This window comes from Miniopterus natalensis, chromosome 2, assembly GCF_054644295.1.
Source record: "Miniopterus natalensis isolate mMinNat1 chromosome 2, mMinNat1.hap1, whole genome shotgun sequence".
NCBI lineage: Eukaryota > Metazoa > Chordata > Mammalia > Chiroptera > Miniopteridae > Miniopterus > Miniopterus natalensis.
The window spans coordinates 163,704,004-163,718,404 of record NC_142082.1 but is presented as its reverse complement, the minus strand read 5'-3'; the positions used below and the strand labels follow the sequence as shown (position 1 = coordinate 163,718,404).

Sequence of the window (14,401 nt, the reverse complement as noted above, 5' to 3'; positions counted from 1 at the left end):
TATGGGACTTCTGTGGCAGTCCCCAGAGCCACCTGCTCTTCCCAATCTGGGAGAGAGGGCCTGATGGGGAGAGGCCTCATAGGGAAGAAACACAGAAAAGTCCAACAAACTGGCCAGTTCAAAGAAATTCTCACTAGCTTCTACTCTCAGAGCACCTAAAGCTCAAGTGTGCATGCCATGCCATAGGTTGTGATTTTTGTTAACAAATTGTCTGTTGCCTATTGCTGGCTTTCATTTGGGGCCCAGTTCAATTCAATGCAGGTGGGGAAATTGTGAATTAATACTCATGCTAGTTTGTATAGTTACATTTAAAAACACTTTATGGCTCTAGGGAGGCTTCCATTCCTTTGATATCTTGCATAGTAACACATTTCTAAAAAGAGTTATACAGAGCAGATCGATCCCAAAATTGGGTTTTGATGTTTTTCTTCCTCCTTCCCTTACTTTTCACTTTGTTTCATTTCACAAAGATGATTCCACTAATGTCAGCAGAATGAGCCAAAACTTTCTTCTTTTTCCAGGTAAGAAAGACAACCTTCCTGAGATCCACTTTGCAAAACTTATGTTCTATGCACATGAGAAACTGGTGTTCCTTATGCAGCTCTGCAAGTACCAAGCTCTAAATCACCCAGTTATCTCATTACCTTTATGTAGTTTTGGAGGATAGAGTTGCATATGCACACACAAATATGTTGAGTGTTCATTGCTGTGTAACATGTTCATCTACACGGAGAGGACACCTGGTTGCCTTTGATGATAGAAAGTGTCACCTGTGCCTGGTAATCAACTAACGTCCCTTCCAGGTCTGTGATTTGAACAACACAGAACAATCCAGAATGTGAAAGGGGTCCATTAATAATATTTTCCCCAGAAAAGAGTTATGAAAAAAATATATCTTAAAAAACATGTCCTCAATCCCCTTTGCCAGTGACATTACTACTGAAAGGTCTGGAAGGTTGTGTGGGAAGTGTGCACACAAATAACACTACACACTGTGAGAAACAATCGTTAGTCTCAGAGTCAGAACAAAAGGGAGCACACAATGGCATTTAGGTTTTTTCCAGTCTCCCTAAAATTAATCAGCATGGAGAAGACTATTTCTGCATGTAAAACATGTCTCAGCAAATCTTCAGTGTGACGTGTAGATCAGTTCTTCCAAGCAAAGGAGATTAGTGAAAAGAGGAACTGAACCGGATCCTGCTGTAAGAAATACCCACTTTGGAAGCATGGAGCTGGGGGCTGGTGAAGGAGGCTGAGATGAGTAGAAGCACCAGAGTCAAAACGGGGCACTGAGCTCAGAGTTCAGGTTATAAAAGGAGTTGGTTTTAGTTCATGTGCTAGTTTCCTGTGGCTGCCATAACAAATCTCCGTGGTCTTAGTGGCTTAAAAACAATACACATTTATTCTCAGAGTTCTGGACACCAGAAGTCCAAAATCAAGGTGTCAGCAGGGCTGTGCTCCCTCCAGAGGCAGAAGGGCAGAATCCATTCCAGTCTCTTCCAGCTTCCAGTGGCTCCAGGCATTCCTTGTAGCCACAACAGCCCAATATCTGCTTCTGCTTTCTCATGGCCTTCTTGTCTTGTGTGTCAAATCTCTCTCTGCCTTTGTCTTATAAGGACACTTGTCACTGATTTAGCATCAATCTGTATAATCCAGGATGATCTTATCTTGAGATCCTTAACTTAATTACATCTGTAAAGTATTTTTTCTCCAAATAAGGTCCACATTCAAAGGTTCTAAGGGTCAGGATGTGTGGATGTATCATTTTGGGGGGCCACCAATCAACCTATTACAGTCCCCAACAGCATAGCAGAGCAGGGAGGTAAGGAATCCTGTGCAGGAAGTCATGAAATGTCAGAAAGCAAGAAGAGAGCAAAGTGAAGCCGGATGCTATGAAGGGGTGTACAAAAGGGAGGAAGAGGGGATTCTGGGGCCCCCTTGGGAGATAGTAGTCAATACCAGGGCATCATATCCTGGGACTGGAAGTGACCACTGCTAAGCCCCAATGGATGCTGAGCTGAGGGTAAGGATTTCCTCCTTCAGTCAAGACAGACTTAGGAATTAGGGTTCAAGAGGGCCTGTTGAAGAGACATAAGTAGTCCCATTCTCAAATAAAACTAGAGAAGTGGTGATAGCTGGCCTTGACTGACAGACATTGGCCTGGCCAAGCCCCAGGGCTTTGTTCTGGATCCATGTGATGGCGGCCACACTGGCAGGAATGAAAGAGCCTCAGGATGTGGGGCAGTGGTCCATGCACAGTGTCAGACTGGCTCTGCTAATCAAGAGACAGGGGCAGGCATCCCTTGCCCCACCTATGCATGTACTGTACCCCACATACTCCCAGGGTTTGGGGATTTTTATTTTCCTGTGACTTCCTCAAGACCTGCTCTTGGCCAGTGGTTACAAGATGACCAGTTGCTTGACAGGTCCAGACACAATGAATCACACTCTTTCATTTTGCTCAACTCCCTGGAGGTCCTGCCCAAGCCCTCATTTCTAGCTCCCCGCCTACTTAGTCATGACTGCATTTTCCCTAGTAAGTTATTTTCAGCCCACTATTGCAAGGTCTGACCAAGATGGTCTGGGCCAGGACCAGGTTGTGACAGATCAGGCTTGAGGTCAGCTGTCTCCCACTGGCTTTCAGCCTAAAGTTAATAGGGTGGAAAGCATGGCCCATTTCCTCACACATGCTCAGATACTATCCAAACATTTCAGTGTAGCTGTGGTGTAAAATGCGGATTTTCTTCCAAAATGCCTATTTACTTGTTTGCATGTTGATTAATCAAAGTCATACCCTGTCTGTATCCCAAAAGGATATGAGGGGACTTCCAGACCCTATGGGACTTCTCAGAAACTCCAAATAATCATTACCTGGAAAAGCCATGGGGTTCTCATTTAGTTGTTAGTAGGCCATCCTAATTGCACCTCCAATGACACAAGCAAAGATGCTGCCCTCATTAACTAGATAAGCACCTGTGTGACATTCTGAAGTTAATAAAGTTCTGCCAGTTCCTTACGGAAAAGAACTGCAAAATATAATATGGGTGTATGTCACATTGGTGGTAGGAATGTGTGAAGCAGGACAGAGCCACATACCCTCAGGAGCCCGATGGCCAGATAGCAGCCTCCAAGCCTCCAGCGACCTTCAAAGCCTTTGCCTCCCCTCCCTGCAGGCTTTCTTCACCCCTGACTTTATAGCTGACCCCTCTCTCTCTTACTGCCACCCCTCCCCCGCCCTCCAACAGTGCCTTAAAGCTCAGGGTCACAATAGGCCCAGACTAAAGTGAATTCCAGGGCCATTAGCTTGCCCAATTACTAGAAATCACCATTATTCTGTTTAAAGTAAAACCTCTGAAAGACTTATTATATAAAGTGCAAATGTTAAAATGCTATCTAATTATTTTGGACCTGTTAATCAGATAGCTGCGTTTCTAACTTGTTAAACTTGTCATGACAAGGTAGATGGGAGGGTAGGAAGAAGGGGGATTAACTGGAAAAGCTGTTGGTATCTGAACAGTGTGGCACACTGTCTAGGGGCTATAGGCAGCCAGGAACATCAGAAGGGCAAATTACTTAACCTCTCCAAGCTTCAGTTATCTCACGCACAGATGAAGATATTAATAGCACCAGTACATAAGGTTATCTATGGAATGTACTTGGCATTATGCCTGACTTGTAAGAGCTGAAAAAATGTCCACAGAGATATAACAGAGGCATGTTGTTAACTTTATTATTATTATCAGTAATGGTAGTAGCAGTAGAAGTAGGAATAGTAGTCTTGGTAGTGGTAGTGTGCTGTGCCCTCAGAAGGGAGGGCTGGATTAAGTGGAACTGATCCAAAAAGTAATTAAATGAGCATGTAGGGAATTAATTTAGAAAGTGGGGGCACGGGTGTCAATCGCAGTCCTTAGCTATGTCATAGCTTTGTCTGGGATTAACTACAAGGGAGATATCCTGGCAAAGTGATTTTAGAGCCAAACACACAGAGGCTCAAACCTTAGCTCTGTTACCTGATAATGTGTGACTTTAGGGAAGTCACTAAACTTCCCCGAGTCTCGGTGTCCTCATTTGTAAAGTAGAGTAATCACACCTGTATGAAGATTATACATATAACATATCTGTAACATAGTTAATGTACCCAGTGCCCAGCAAATATATCCCATCTTTCACCTGGCCAAGCTCTTTCCCCTCCACACTGTGGTTGGCAGACTGCAAAAGGAGAAATCCATCTGGATAGGTGAGAAATATGAGAATTAGCATTGTGGGCTCTTTGTTAGGAGAAGAGAGATGTCACCAGCTTCCTTACGCCGCCCTCCCACTGGGAGAGCTGATGGAATGTACAGCAGGGCTGCTACATGTTAGAACTCGCACCCACATTTAGTTACAGCAAGTAGTGGAATAATTCTGAATTCACTGATGTAATGAGCTATTGCAAAGTAGAAGTCATCCAGTAAAAAGGAGCCCAAAATAGGTTTTCATGGAGCTTTAACTCTGAACATTCTGATTTTGTACCTTAACACAAATGAGATATGAGAACATTTTTCTGCCATAAAATTGAAGATAACTCCTTTAAAATATATAAATGTATTGGCTACAAATATCTTCCCATCATAACTCTATGATATTTATCATTTGATCTGAGTTAATAAAAGATACATCATCCATGATAGTTAAGAGAAGTTTAGAAATCTTTCTCCATTTAAATGTTACTTTCATTGATGAAACTTTAATTACATTGAAAAAAATCTTCAAAATCACTTCATTTCTATTCTCAATATTATTGTTTTGATGACTTCATTCTTTTCTCTTTCATTTTCTAAATTCACAGAATGTACTTCCTCTTATGCAAAATCAGTCCCAAGATTGTTTTCTTTAGGTGTTCTGAAGTAAAAAACAAAACATTAAGAATTTTGACATTTTCAGTGTACTTTCAGAAAACTCTCTGATTTATATTACTGTTCCTGACACTGATATGCAGTTATATGTCGTTAGTTACTAAAATGTTTTCTATAATTATGTAAATTATGTTGACACTTTCCAGTAGGATGCTCACACTTTACTACTTTGTCAGTTGCAAAGTTCTGAAATGTATCAGATAACCATTTTGTAGCATTTTCAAATTAAACAGCTGCTAAAGGGTCCTGGCTCTCTTGTTGCTTTCTTTGCCTATAATGTTTAGTGCAATGTTCTGCACAAGAGGCTCTGAAGCAAATATACCCTCTCTCCCTCTCTCCTCACAGACTTTTTAAAAAAAAGGTTAACCAAGTTATGATCACTGACCTTTTGGAGCTCGTGGCCAGATAGGAGATACGGTCCAGTAGAGAACTACAGATTACTACAGTACAGTGTGGAAGACAAGTGTTATGATAAAGGTATGAATGATTGCCACGACAGATGAGAGAATGAGTAACTGCCCAGATGAGCCAAGGAAAGCTCCACAAATAAAGTGCTCTCTAATCTGGGTCTTGAAGTTCCAATAGGAGTTTGGTGAGTGAAGAAGTGAGGAGAACATCATCCTAGGCAGATGCACAGACAGAGGTGTGGTTGGGGAAAAGGCGTGGATGGTGCCTGGGATTGCAGGATGCGAGACCCTAAGCATTGGTGGTGAGACGGAAGAGCTGGAGCCCGTGAGGGAATCACCCATGAAAGCTTTGATGGCTGCATATGAAAAAATTCTTCTTTAGTCTATAAGCAGTGGAGTCACTGTAGTTCTTCAAGCAAAGAACTGACGGGATCCAACTTTTCAGATCATAACCAACGTGGTGTGGAAGACAGACAGACAGACAGGTGAAGTCTTTCTGGTTCAAGCAGCTTAGGACAATATGTCTTTCAATACCACAGAAGGGAGAACAGCTTCCCTCCATCCCAGTTATACTTAGTTCAAATAGAACATTCAGTTGCTGCTGGGCGGCCCATGAGGGTCTGAGAAAGATAAATACAGTGTCCTAAGCAATTCTCAGAGACATTTGAAGAAACAATGTGATAAATATGGTGGACTCAATGCTTTAGAGGCCAGAGCCCCAGGAAGGGCTGTTACCCACCACACCTCTCCCACGCTGTTTACTGCATGGAAACACAGTCCCGCCATACTCCACATGGGGACATGATCCACCACACCTCTGCCATATCCTGATGTGAGGACACGGTCTGCCTTCCCTCTGCCAAATCTATACGTGGGGACGTGACCTACCATGCTTCTACCACATGCACCTCCGCAACGCCACATCCCAGCATGGAGCCCTGAGGAAGCAGCTGTTTGTAGCCCCACTACTGCCCAGGTGACAGAAATAGGCACAAAAGGGAGTGGTTGTAACAGGGGGTGAAGGGAGATAATGATGAAGGAAGAATGTAGACAAAGAAACAGTGAGAAAAAGGTTTAAAAATAAATGAATAAGTGATTAAATATATGAATAAATGCATAATAAATCATGAGTTAGAAGAAGTAAAAAAATCTTAAAAATAAGGGAGAAAGAAACACAAGAGAGGAAATCGTTTTTAAAATAAGAAAGAAAAATAGAGTAGAAAGGAACACAACTCAGAAAATGAGATAATGTGAAGAGGTAAACATAGTGAATTACATATATATATATACAGACACACATATACATATATATATATATATATATATATAGACACACACACATACACCTGTGGCTTTTCATTCCCTTAAGGAGCTTATTTATCTTCCTCACATGCTTTTGAATGTTCTTGGTGAGTAGCGATGAGCAGATGGAAAAATCAGAAATGAGGCCCCAAAAAGAATATCTCCTCCTTTTCAACCTTCTCAAACCATTTGCTAAGTGTTTCAAATTATATCTTTGGGAAACCACACCCATGTGATAAGTCATTCACTGTCTGACCTAGAATAGACATCTCTCTCTATTTCATGGTTTCATCATGGTAGAAGGGATGGGAAATCAACATTTTCTAAATTTTACAGAAACAGAGAGTAGAAAATTTGCTGTAAGTACAAGTCTCCAGAATTATTTGGGGATACCCGGGAGCTTTACTGGACACTCCATAAAGGTAGCTCTTATCCCTAGTCTTGGACCACCTGGTTATCATGGTTTCAGGAGACAGAGCTCCCATGGAAACTGCGATGCTTCCAGCAGACCTAGAGAGTCAGATGTGCTTAGAATGGGTTTTGCACATCTGCACCCAGAAAAGATGGAAGCCAGCAGACACTTTCTTCCTGTCTCAACTGCAAGGGCCAGCGGGGAGGCCTGCAATTGGTATGAGGGCAGCCGATTCATCAGCACCACACAGAGCAATCAAGTTAAATAGCAGTTGCTTCTCTTCAGGACACAAGGAGAACAACCCTCCTGCTCAGCCCTGGGAACACACGAGTGTGCAGGGAAACAAAGGGAGAGCCCACAGCCAAACCCCACTGGGAGGAAAATGAAGGCCACAATGGGCCAGTGCCCTCAGTGTGGGTGCACAGAGCTGCCCTCTAATAACACACCAAAAGGCAGCCCTGTGTGGATAGGCCACCCAAGTGTATCCAACAACAAGTACCACGTACTCAGGAAGCTGCTAACACACCAAGCCCCTTATTTGCAGCCCAGGGCGTACTTATGACAACCTTTCACAAATCAGAAGGTGAATGTGAAGTACTATTATTTCAGTAGGGACACTGTTTTCTGCTCCCATTTAAGACCTCCTCCAAGTTAAGGAAACATAAGAAAGAACTGTGGATTCTAAGGATTTAGAAAAATTAACAGGTACATGAGAACTTTAAGTATGGTTCAGAATGGGATTGAGGGAAAGACAAAAGGTTTTAAGTGGTTCTCTTACCTTTTTGTCACTCAGGCCGGAAACCTGGTCCACATACTCCTCTTGGATCATGAAGGCAGCTAAGTTGGCAGTGTAGCTGGCCAGGAAGATGACAGCAAAGAAGGCCCACACTGACACCATGATCTTGGAGGTGGTCCCCTTTGGGTTCTGCACCGGGACGGAGTTGTTAAACACCAGACCCCAGAGTAACCAAATAGCTTTGCCGATGGTAAAAGACGGGCCACCTGGCTCTGAAACGCATAAAAGACAAACAGAGAAATTTAAGACAGAGTAGCTGGTGCTACTGACACCTACAAGTACACAGAGCTGGTAAGTTCCTGCTCAGAAGAGGAACACTCCAACTGAGCCCCAGCCCTTCCACAGAAAGCTTTTTAAGTTGAGAGCTTGTGTCTGTCTTCTGGGACCCCCTGGAAGGCATAAGAAAGTTCCTCAGGAGAAAAACCAGAGGCCTGGGGAGTGTGTAGGATCTTGCTCCAACTAATGGTTGTGACTCAGCCAGGGTACTGGAGGGGCCAGCTTTCTGCCCCCAAGATCAAGACCCTCAAGATCATATCAAGTCTGAATAATAAAAGCAACTAGCCCATTATCATCACACAAGCATCTCTATTCCCATTATTCTTAAAACTTATATTTATATCTATCAAGAAAGTATTTCAGCTTCCAAAAAAATCAGCAAGAACTGTGTGAGGTCTTTTTCTACCATTGCCATAGAAATTTTATTCACACTGATGCTGAATAGCTTCCAATGCACTTCATCCTGGTTTTTCTCTAGCTTCTAGCATTTAGCACTGAATGTTTCAAGGACAATTCTGACCCTACTCCAATGCCAACACTTCCCAAATGGTTTCCTACAGTAGCAGCTCCTGTGCAAAGGAATATCAGGAAGCCCAGACAGGTAGTCATAAACCCTGGGCTTGGCCACATGTCCCTGTGGGCAGGGAGGCAGGCTGCCTTTGACCTTCCTCCCTCCAACCTTCACACAGAGTGTCAAGACTTCTGCCAAGAATTTTCTTGTGACCTTACTGCTTTCTCTGCTTGGTGATGATGAAATCTTGCCTGATGCTTGGGTCTGCATGCAGCCCCTCCACTGCAGAAATGAACATCTGCCTGCACAGTTTTACAGCACATTAACAGAGGTCTTACGATACTATCTGTGATCCTACAGCATCTGCTCTGCCAACTAAATCATCAGTGACTACACATGTCGAGCCTAATATCTAACTGTGCACATACATCTGTGTGTGTGGACCTCATTTCATGGAACAGATGTGTAACTAAAAAGATGTTTATAAATCAAAGTTTTATACATTGTAAAATTCCTCAAGGAGACTTAGTATTTAAAGTGGCCCCATGTTGAATTCGTTTGTGAAGACAAAGCATCATTTGGTAAAGTGAGTAATTGTAAAGTAAGTTCTTGCTCTGAATTTTATGTCTGAATTTTTGCCTCCTTGATTTTCTTCCAGTGTAGGGGAGGGGGGCACACTAACTTTAGCTCTTGACATTGTCAACATATGTATATACTCATGTGCTTCTCAGATGTTTCACTTGTTACTAACGCCCATCAGGATGGGGAACAGGTCATGGCTTCTAGATGACCCTCTGGCACAGGCAGAAAGCCCGACTATACCATACTGTGGAAACATCCAAACTTCCACCCAGAATTCACACACCAAATGAGAAGGTAGGTCAGCACCTGGAAATACTTCGGCGCCGTGGCGGTTCACAGCATGGACTGTGAAGTCAGCAAAAGCACTAGGGAAGTTTTACAAAATACAGCAGCCTGGCACCCACTTCCAGAGATTCTTATTAAACTGTTGTGGGGTAGTTATTCTAATCTACATCAAGGTAAAGAACCACTGTTTTGAAGCATACAATGGTCTGAGCACTCTCTGGTCTTAGTGAATCAGAATATTTGAAAGTGAGGTCCATGCACCTTTGTTTTTCAAGTGTCCCATGGATAATTCTTATGTGTAGCCATGGTTAAGAACCTAAGAATCTTTCATCTTAAAGGCCTAATTCCAGGATAAAGCTCTCAAGAAAAGGTGTAATATTTTCTAACCCAGAGGTTTCAAGAAGTTTTAGAAGAGCTATTTATAAGGATCCCATGGCCCCCTTCATAAAGATAATAAACTTTTTGTGAAGTCTCAATAATGCCTCAAACACACGGACAGCCCTCACATCTCTGGCCCTAACTAGCGAGGAAACTGGACTTCCCCCAAAGTAGCTGAGGTGACAACTAGAAGGGTACAGGGGCCAGGTTATCTCCTGGCCACTGTATTGCAAACATCCAACTCCTAAACTCCTTCGCAGAGGATTAGGGCAGGACACGTGCTTTGGAGATCCTATACCTCAGGGGTGATCCTTTGGCTCTGGAGAACTCTCTCAGCTACAACTACTCTCTTAGTCTGCTCTTAGCCTAAGGTTATCAAAATAGCTTCCTCTTACATGTCCATGCAATAGATATCACCTGTCAGCTTTCCCTTCATTTTCCTGTGGGTGGAACTGGGTTTGGGGTCAGGCTTGAACCAGGGAAGGGGCATATAGATTCAAACTAACACTTTAATTGGTGACATACATGACTGAGGATTCATTTTCAGAAATGAGCAAGTTAAAGAGAAGGCAGACAGCAAATGGAAGGTACAGAGGTTCAAAATTGAGAACTAGAAAAACGCAGCAGTGCAGTGGTTGTAATGGCCTTACCTCTACCATCGGCGAGGCACCTGTTGTAACCCACAGGGCTGAAGTACTCAAAGACAAAGACGGCCACAGCTGAGACAATGAGCAGCATCACAAACATCATAACCCACACGTCAGCGCTGAAGGGCTCTGGGGAGGGAGGAAAAAACCAGTGCTGAAGGTTAAAATGAGAACAAAGAAAGTCTAATTAATTTACATATTTCTTCACTGATGTAACATGTATTTTTGGGGGAAACAAACTACAGATGCGTACATCTCTTCAGACAGCCAGGGCCTGGGCTGGGAGAAGTAAGAGGCTGTGCCTGAGCATCTCCACTTCCCTGATGGGCATGTCAAGGTTTCTTTCTTTCAAACATATGAAAAGGGCATCTTGCTTGTGAACTTTTGAGATTGTAGAGATAGTTTCTGCCATTGGACCAGTATCTGGGTCTTTCAGTAAATGGTACAACTGGAAGACATACTAGCTATAGAGTAAAGGGGTCATATTGGACTGATTCTTGGCTTATGGTGTCATCTATAATGACACCATGGAGACCTGGAAAAGCTTTCACTAATGCTTCCAAGCCTCATAGCCAAGTTCATTCTCAAAGCCTTAGTTACTATTTCCAGCTTGAATTGGTTCTGTAATAATTATGTACAACGAATAGCTTCCTTCCCTCACTTCTCTTAAACTTTCCTAGATTTACAGTTTTAACCCACTTTACTGTATATGTTTTATTAGACATTAGTAGGGTATGAGAATATATGTCAGTGTTAAAAAAATAATACATCCATATTGAATATCAGTATCTACAATAGTGGGAATTGAGCAGATGATGAGGAACATGCTTCAGCTATAATTAACCAAACAACTACAAGCTAGTCTCTATCATCAGGTCACATGGTCATGGGACAAGATCAGGCAAGAGAGCAATAATATTTCACAATGCTTTAGTTAATTTCTTTAATCACTTTTGCTGAATTCCTTCCAGTAGATCTAAATCTCTTGGGCTTAGAGGTGTCTAGAAATTGAATACTATATTCCAGGAGCAGCCTCTCTGAAGGCTTATAAAAAGGGAAATCGCTAATCTGTCCCGTGATACAATGCTCCCTCCCTCAATTGTGTCTCAAAATAGCTCTGGCCTTTTTAGCTTGTCATATCATATTGTAAATTCGTAACTAAGTGAATTAATATGATGCTTTCTCCATTTTCCAAATCATTAATAAAGATGAAGTTGAAAATGGAAAAAATAGCCGGAAATTAGAAAATATTTTCTTACTTGAAACCTTTACTTGTGAACTCCCAAGGGAATTATAAAAGCCTGGTCACTTAATCAATTTGAAAAGGACTTTGATAAGGTGCATGCCAACTGTGAAATGTAAAACCTTTCTGTGACAGCCAGAGATGGAGGCAGAATGTACAATTAATTCAAAGGCTCTGTGCAGTGGATTGGAGAACACCTCTCCCCGTTGGCTCCAATTGATTACAGTCCTACACTGATTTCACTTTTGTTTAAGATTAGGGAATAACTGAGTAAAAGTACTTTCTCTATGCTTTCTTTCTCCCCATTAGCCTAGGGAAACTTTCTGTATACAAAACAAACAAATAAACAAAAACAACCACCACCACTATATTTGTCTTTACAGTTTAGAAAGTGCTTTCCACACATATTTTATACAATCCTTGTAATGGCACTTTCATTATGGGATTACCATATTTATTTTACAGAGCAGTAAATTAAGACTCAGAGGTCAAGGCCCTTTCCAAGTTCACACTCAGAAAGCAGCAGGGCCAGGTTATGAAGTGAGGTCCACTGAGGGCAAAGGCCTGTGCTTTCCCATTGCATTATATCAAATCTTCGTCTCTGACCAGGGCATTGCAGAGCTCCAATGTGTATCAGAGCACAGGCTCTGAAGGCAGCCATATCTGGGCTTCAATCCTGGATCTCCCCGTTACTAGCTGACTGTTGGAAAATTGCTTAACCTGAGATCCAGTACTTATGCCATAAAATGAGTATAATGATAGTATCAATGACATAATGTAGTCAATGTTCGTACAATAATACCTGACACATCATATAGTAGGTGTTCAATAAATATTGGCTTCTCTCACCCTTATAATTAACTAATTGCTCTTCCTCCAAACTCTCTCTCTCTCTCTCTCTCTCTCTCTCTCTCACACACACACACACACACACACACACACACGCATGCACACACCCTGCTTAGCATTTCTATGTTATTCTAGGGCTGCCCCAATGTATCACTGACTCTTCCAGTTCAGAAGCTAAGTAAGGTTAGTTCTATGTTGACAGGGTTAGTATTAGAATGGAGTTTTGTTTGTACATCTTAATGTTCCAATTCTTTTTGTAAAGGAAAAAGCAAATAAAATACATAAAGCTGCTCTGAGGATTAATGCATACCTAGAGTGTGTGCTATGTAATAATATTTCATATAAAATTGGGAGAGCCAGAATTTGCTTCTGTGAGTAAGAAGGTTGGCTGAGAAACTTGATTAATTTATAGAAAACTTCTATGGAACCTCTAACACCACTTTGCAGTGCATTCATTGAATAACTCCCTCACCCCCCCTTGGATAGAGCTTGAAGAAATGTTAGTCACTGCTTATTCCAACATCCTCATTAAAAAAAAGTTCATGTCCCTTAGAGAGATCGTGACTTGTCCAAGGGCTTACAGCTTGTTTATGATCAAACCAGGCTTCCTGTCTCCTGGCCCAGTGTTCTGTTTTCAAGGTGACATTTTCTTTTCCAACCCCTTGCTCTCACAGCCCCTGCAAAAATATGGGATATGAGCTCACAAAAAAAGCTCATGTAATTGAAATCTTGGCTTTACCCAGTCTGATATCATATCTGAGGCTTCTGACACTTAAGCAATGCTGGAGAGTAGGGAAGCACTGAATGGAGTGGGATGGGGAGGAGAATCATATCAGCTTTATCTGACAAAGCCTCAGAAAAGTCATGTGAAAGCAGAAAAACTTTTAAGGCAGTACTGAGCTCAATTCTTGAAGAAAATTTAAAATCATTGGTATTTCACCCTGGCCAGGTAGCTCAGTTGGTTAGAGCGTGTCCGATACGACAAGGTTGCAAGGCTGTAGGTTCAATCTCTGGTCAGGGCACATACAAGAATCAATCAATGAAGGCATATAGAAGTGGAACAACAAATTGATGTTTCTCTCTCTCTTTAAATCAATAAATTTTAAAAATCATAGGTATTTCAATAATATTCACAATTAGAAATCATTAAAGCAGGAAGCTGCTTCAAAGATCAGCTAGGTGAAGTGTCTTCTTCTTTATCCTGAGTCCCAGGATAAAGCATATTTGCTCAAGGTGAAGTGATAAGTAGCAGGAATGGGACTAAAGTGGCGCCCCTGACTACCAGTCCAGCACTGTTTTCTTATAAGGTATCATGCCTTTCTCTTTGGGCGAGCAGGTGTTCTTCAGTTTTCACATTGGAGAAAAATCAATTTTGAAGTCCCCCCCAATGAAATCCTGGCTGAGCCTAGCTTCTAGCAAACCACCTCCTGACTGAAAGAGCCTGGCCATGTGCCCCTTCACTGTGCCTCATTCCCTCCACCTGCCCTTATGTCCATTTCCTTCACGCCTGCAAGCACATTACGTACCTAAGAAGGCAGAAGGTGAGACGGTCCCATTGCTGCGTGACACCATGACACTGATGCCAGTCTCTATGAAGGGCACAGAGAAGTCGACCACCTCAGATCGCTCCTCATTGATGGTGAGCGACCCCACTGCCATGTAGGCCCTCTTCATGACCACCTGGGGAGAAAGGCGCAACGCTCCAATTAGAATGCTCAGGAAGCGAAGGGACTCTCCAAGGAAAATAGCTCATGGCCCTGCCGTGGTTTCCTTTGTACAGTGAGAACAGTATATTCTACTTACTAGTTTATATTTTCT

The 14,401-nt window shown here is 42.4% G+C and overlaps 1 protein-coding gene across 1 annotated transcript in view; it reads right to left on the bottom strand.

Annotated features, from left to right (window-relative positions):
* GRIN2B (glutamate ionotropic receptor NMDA type subunit 2B) overlaps window positions 1–14,401 on the bottom strand; it is a 394,378-nt gene that overhangs the window by 32,684 nt on the left and 347,293 nt on the right. Inside the window, exons 8-10 of the mRNA XM_087814778.1 lie at window positions 14,110–14,263; window positions 10,495–10,620; window positions 7,795–8,024 (exon numbers count right to left, since the gene is read on the bottom strand). Coding sequence (XP_087670904.1) covers window positions 7,795–8,024; window positions 10,495–10,620; window positions 14,110–14,263 — 510 coding nt within the window. The remainder of the gene's footprint in view (window positions 1–7,794; window positions 8,025–10,494; window positions 10,621–14,109; window positions 14,264–14,401) is intronic.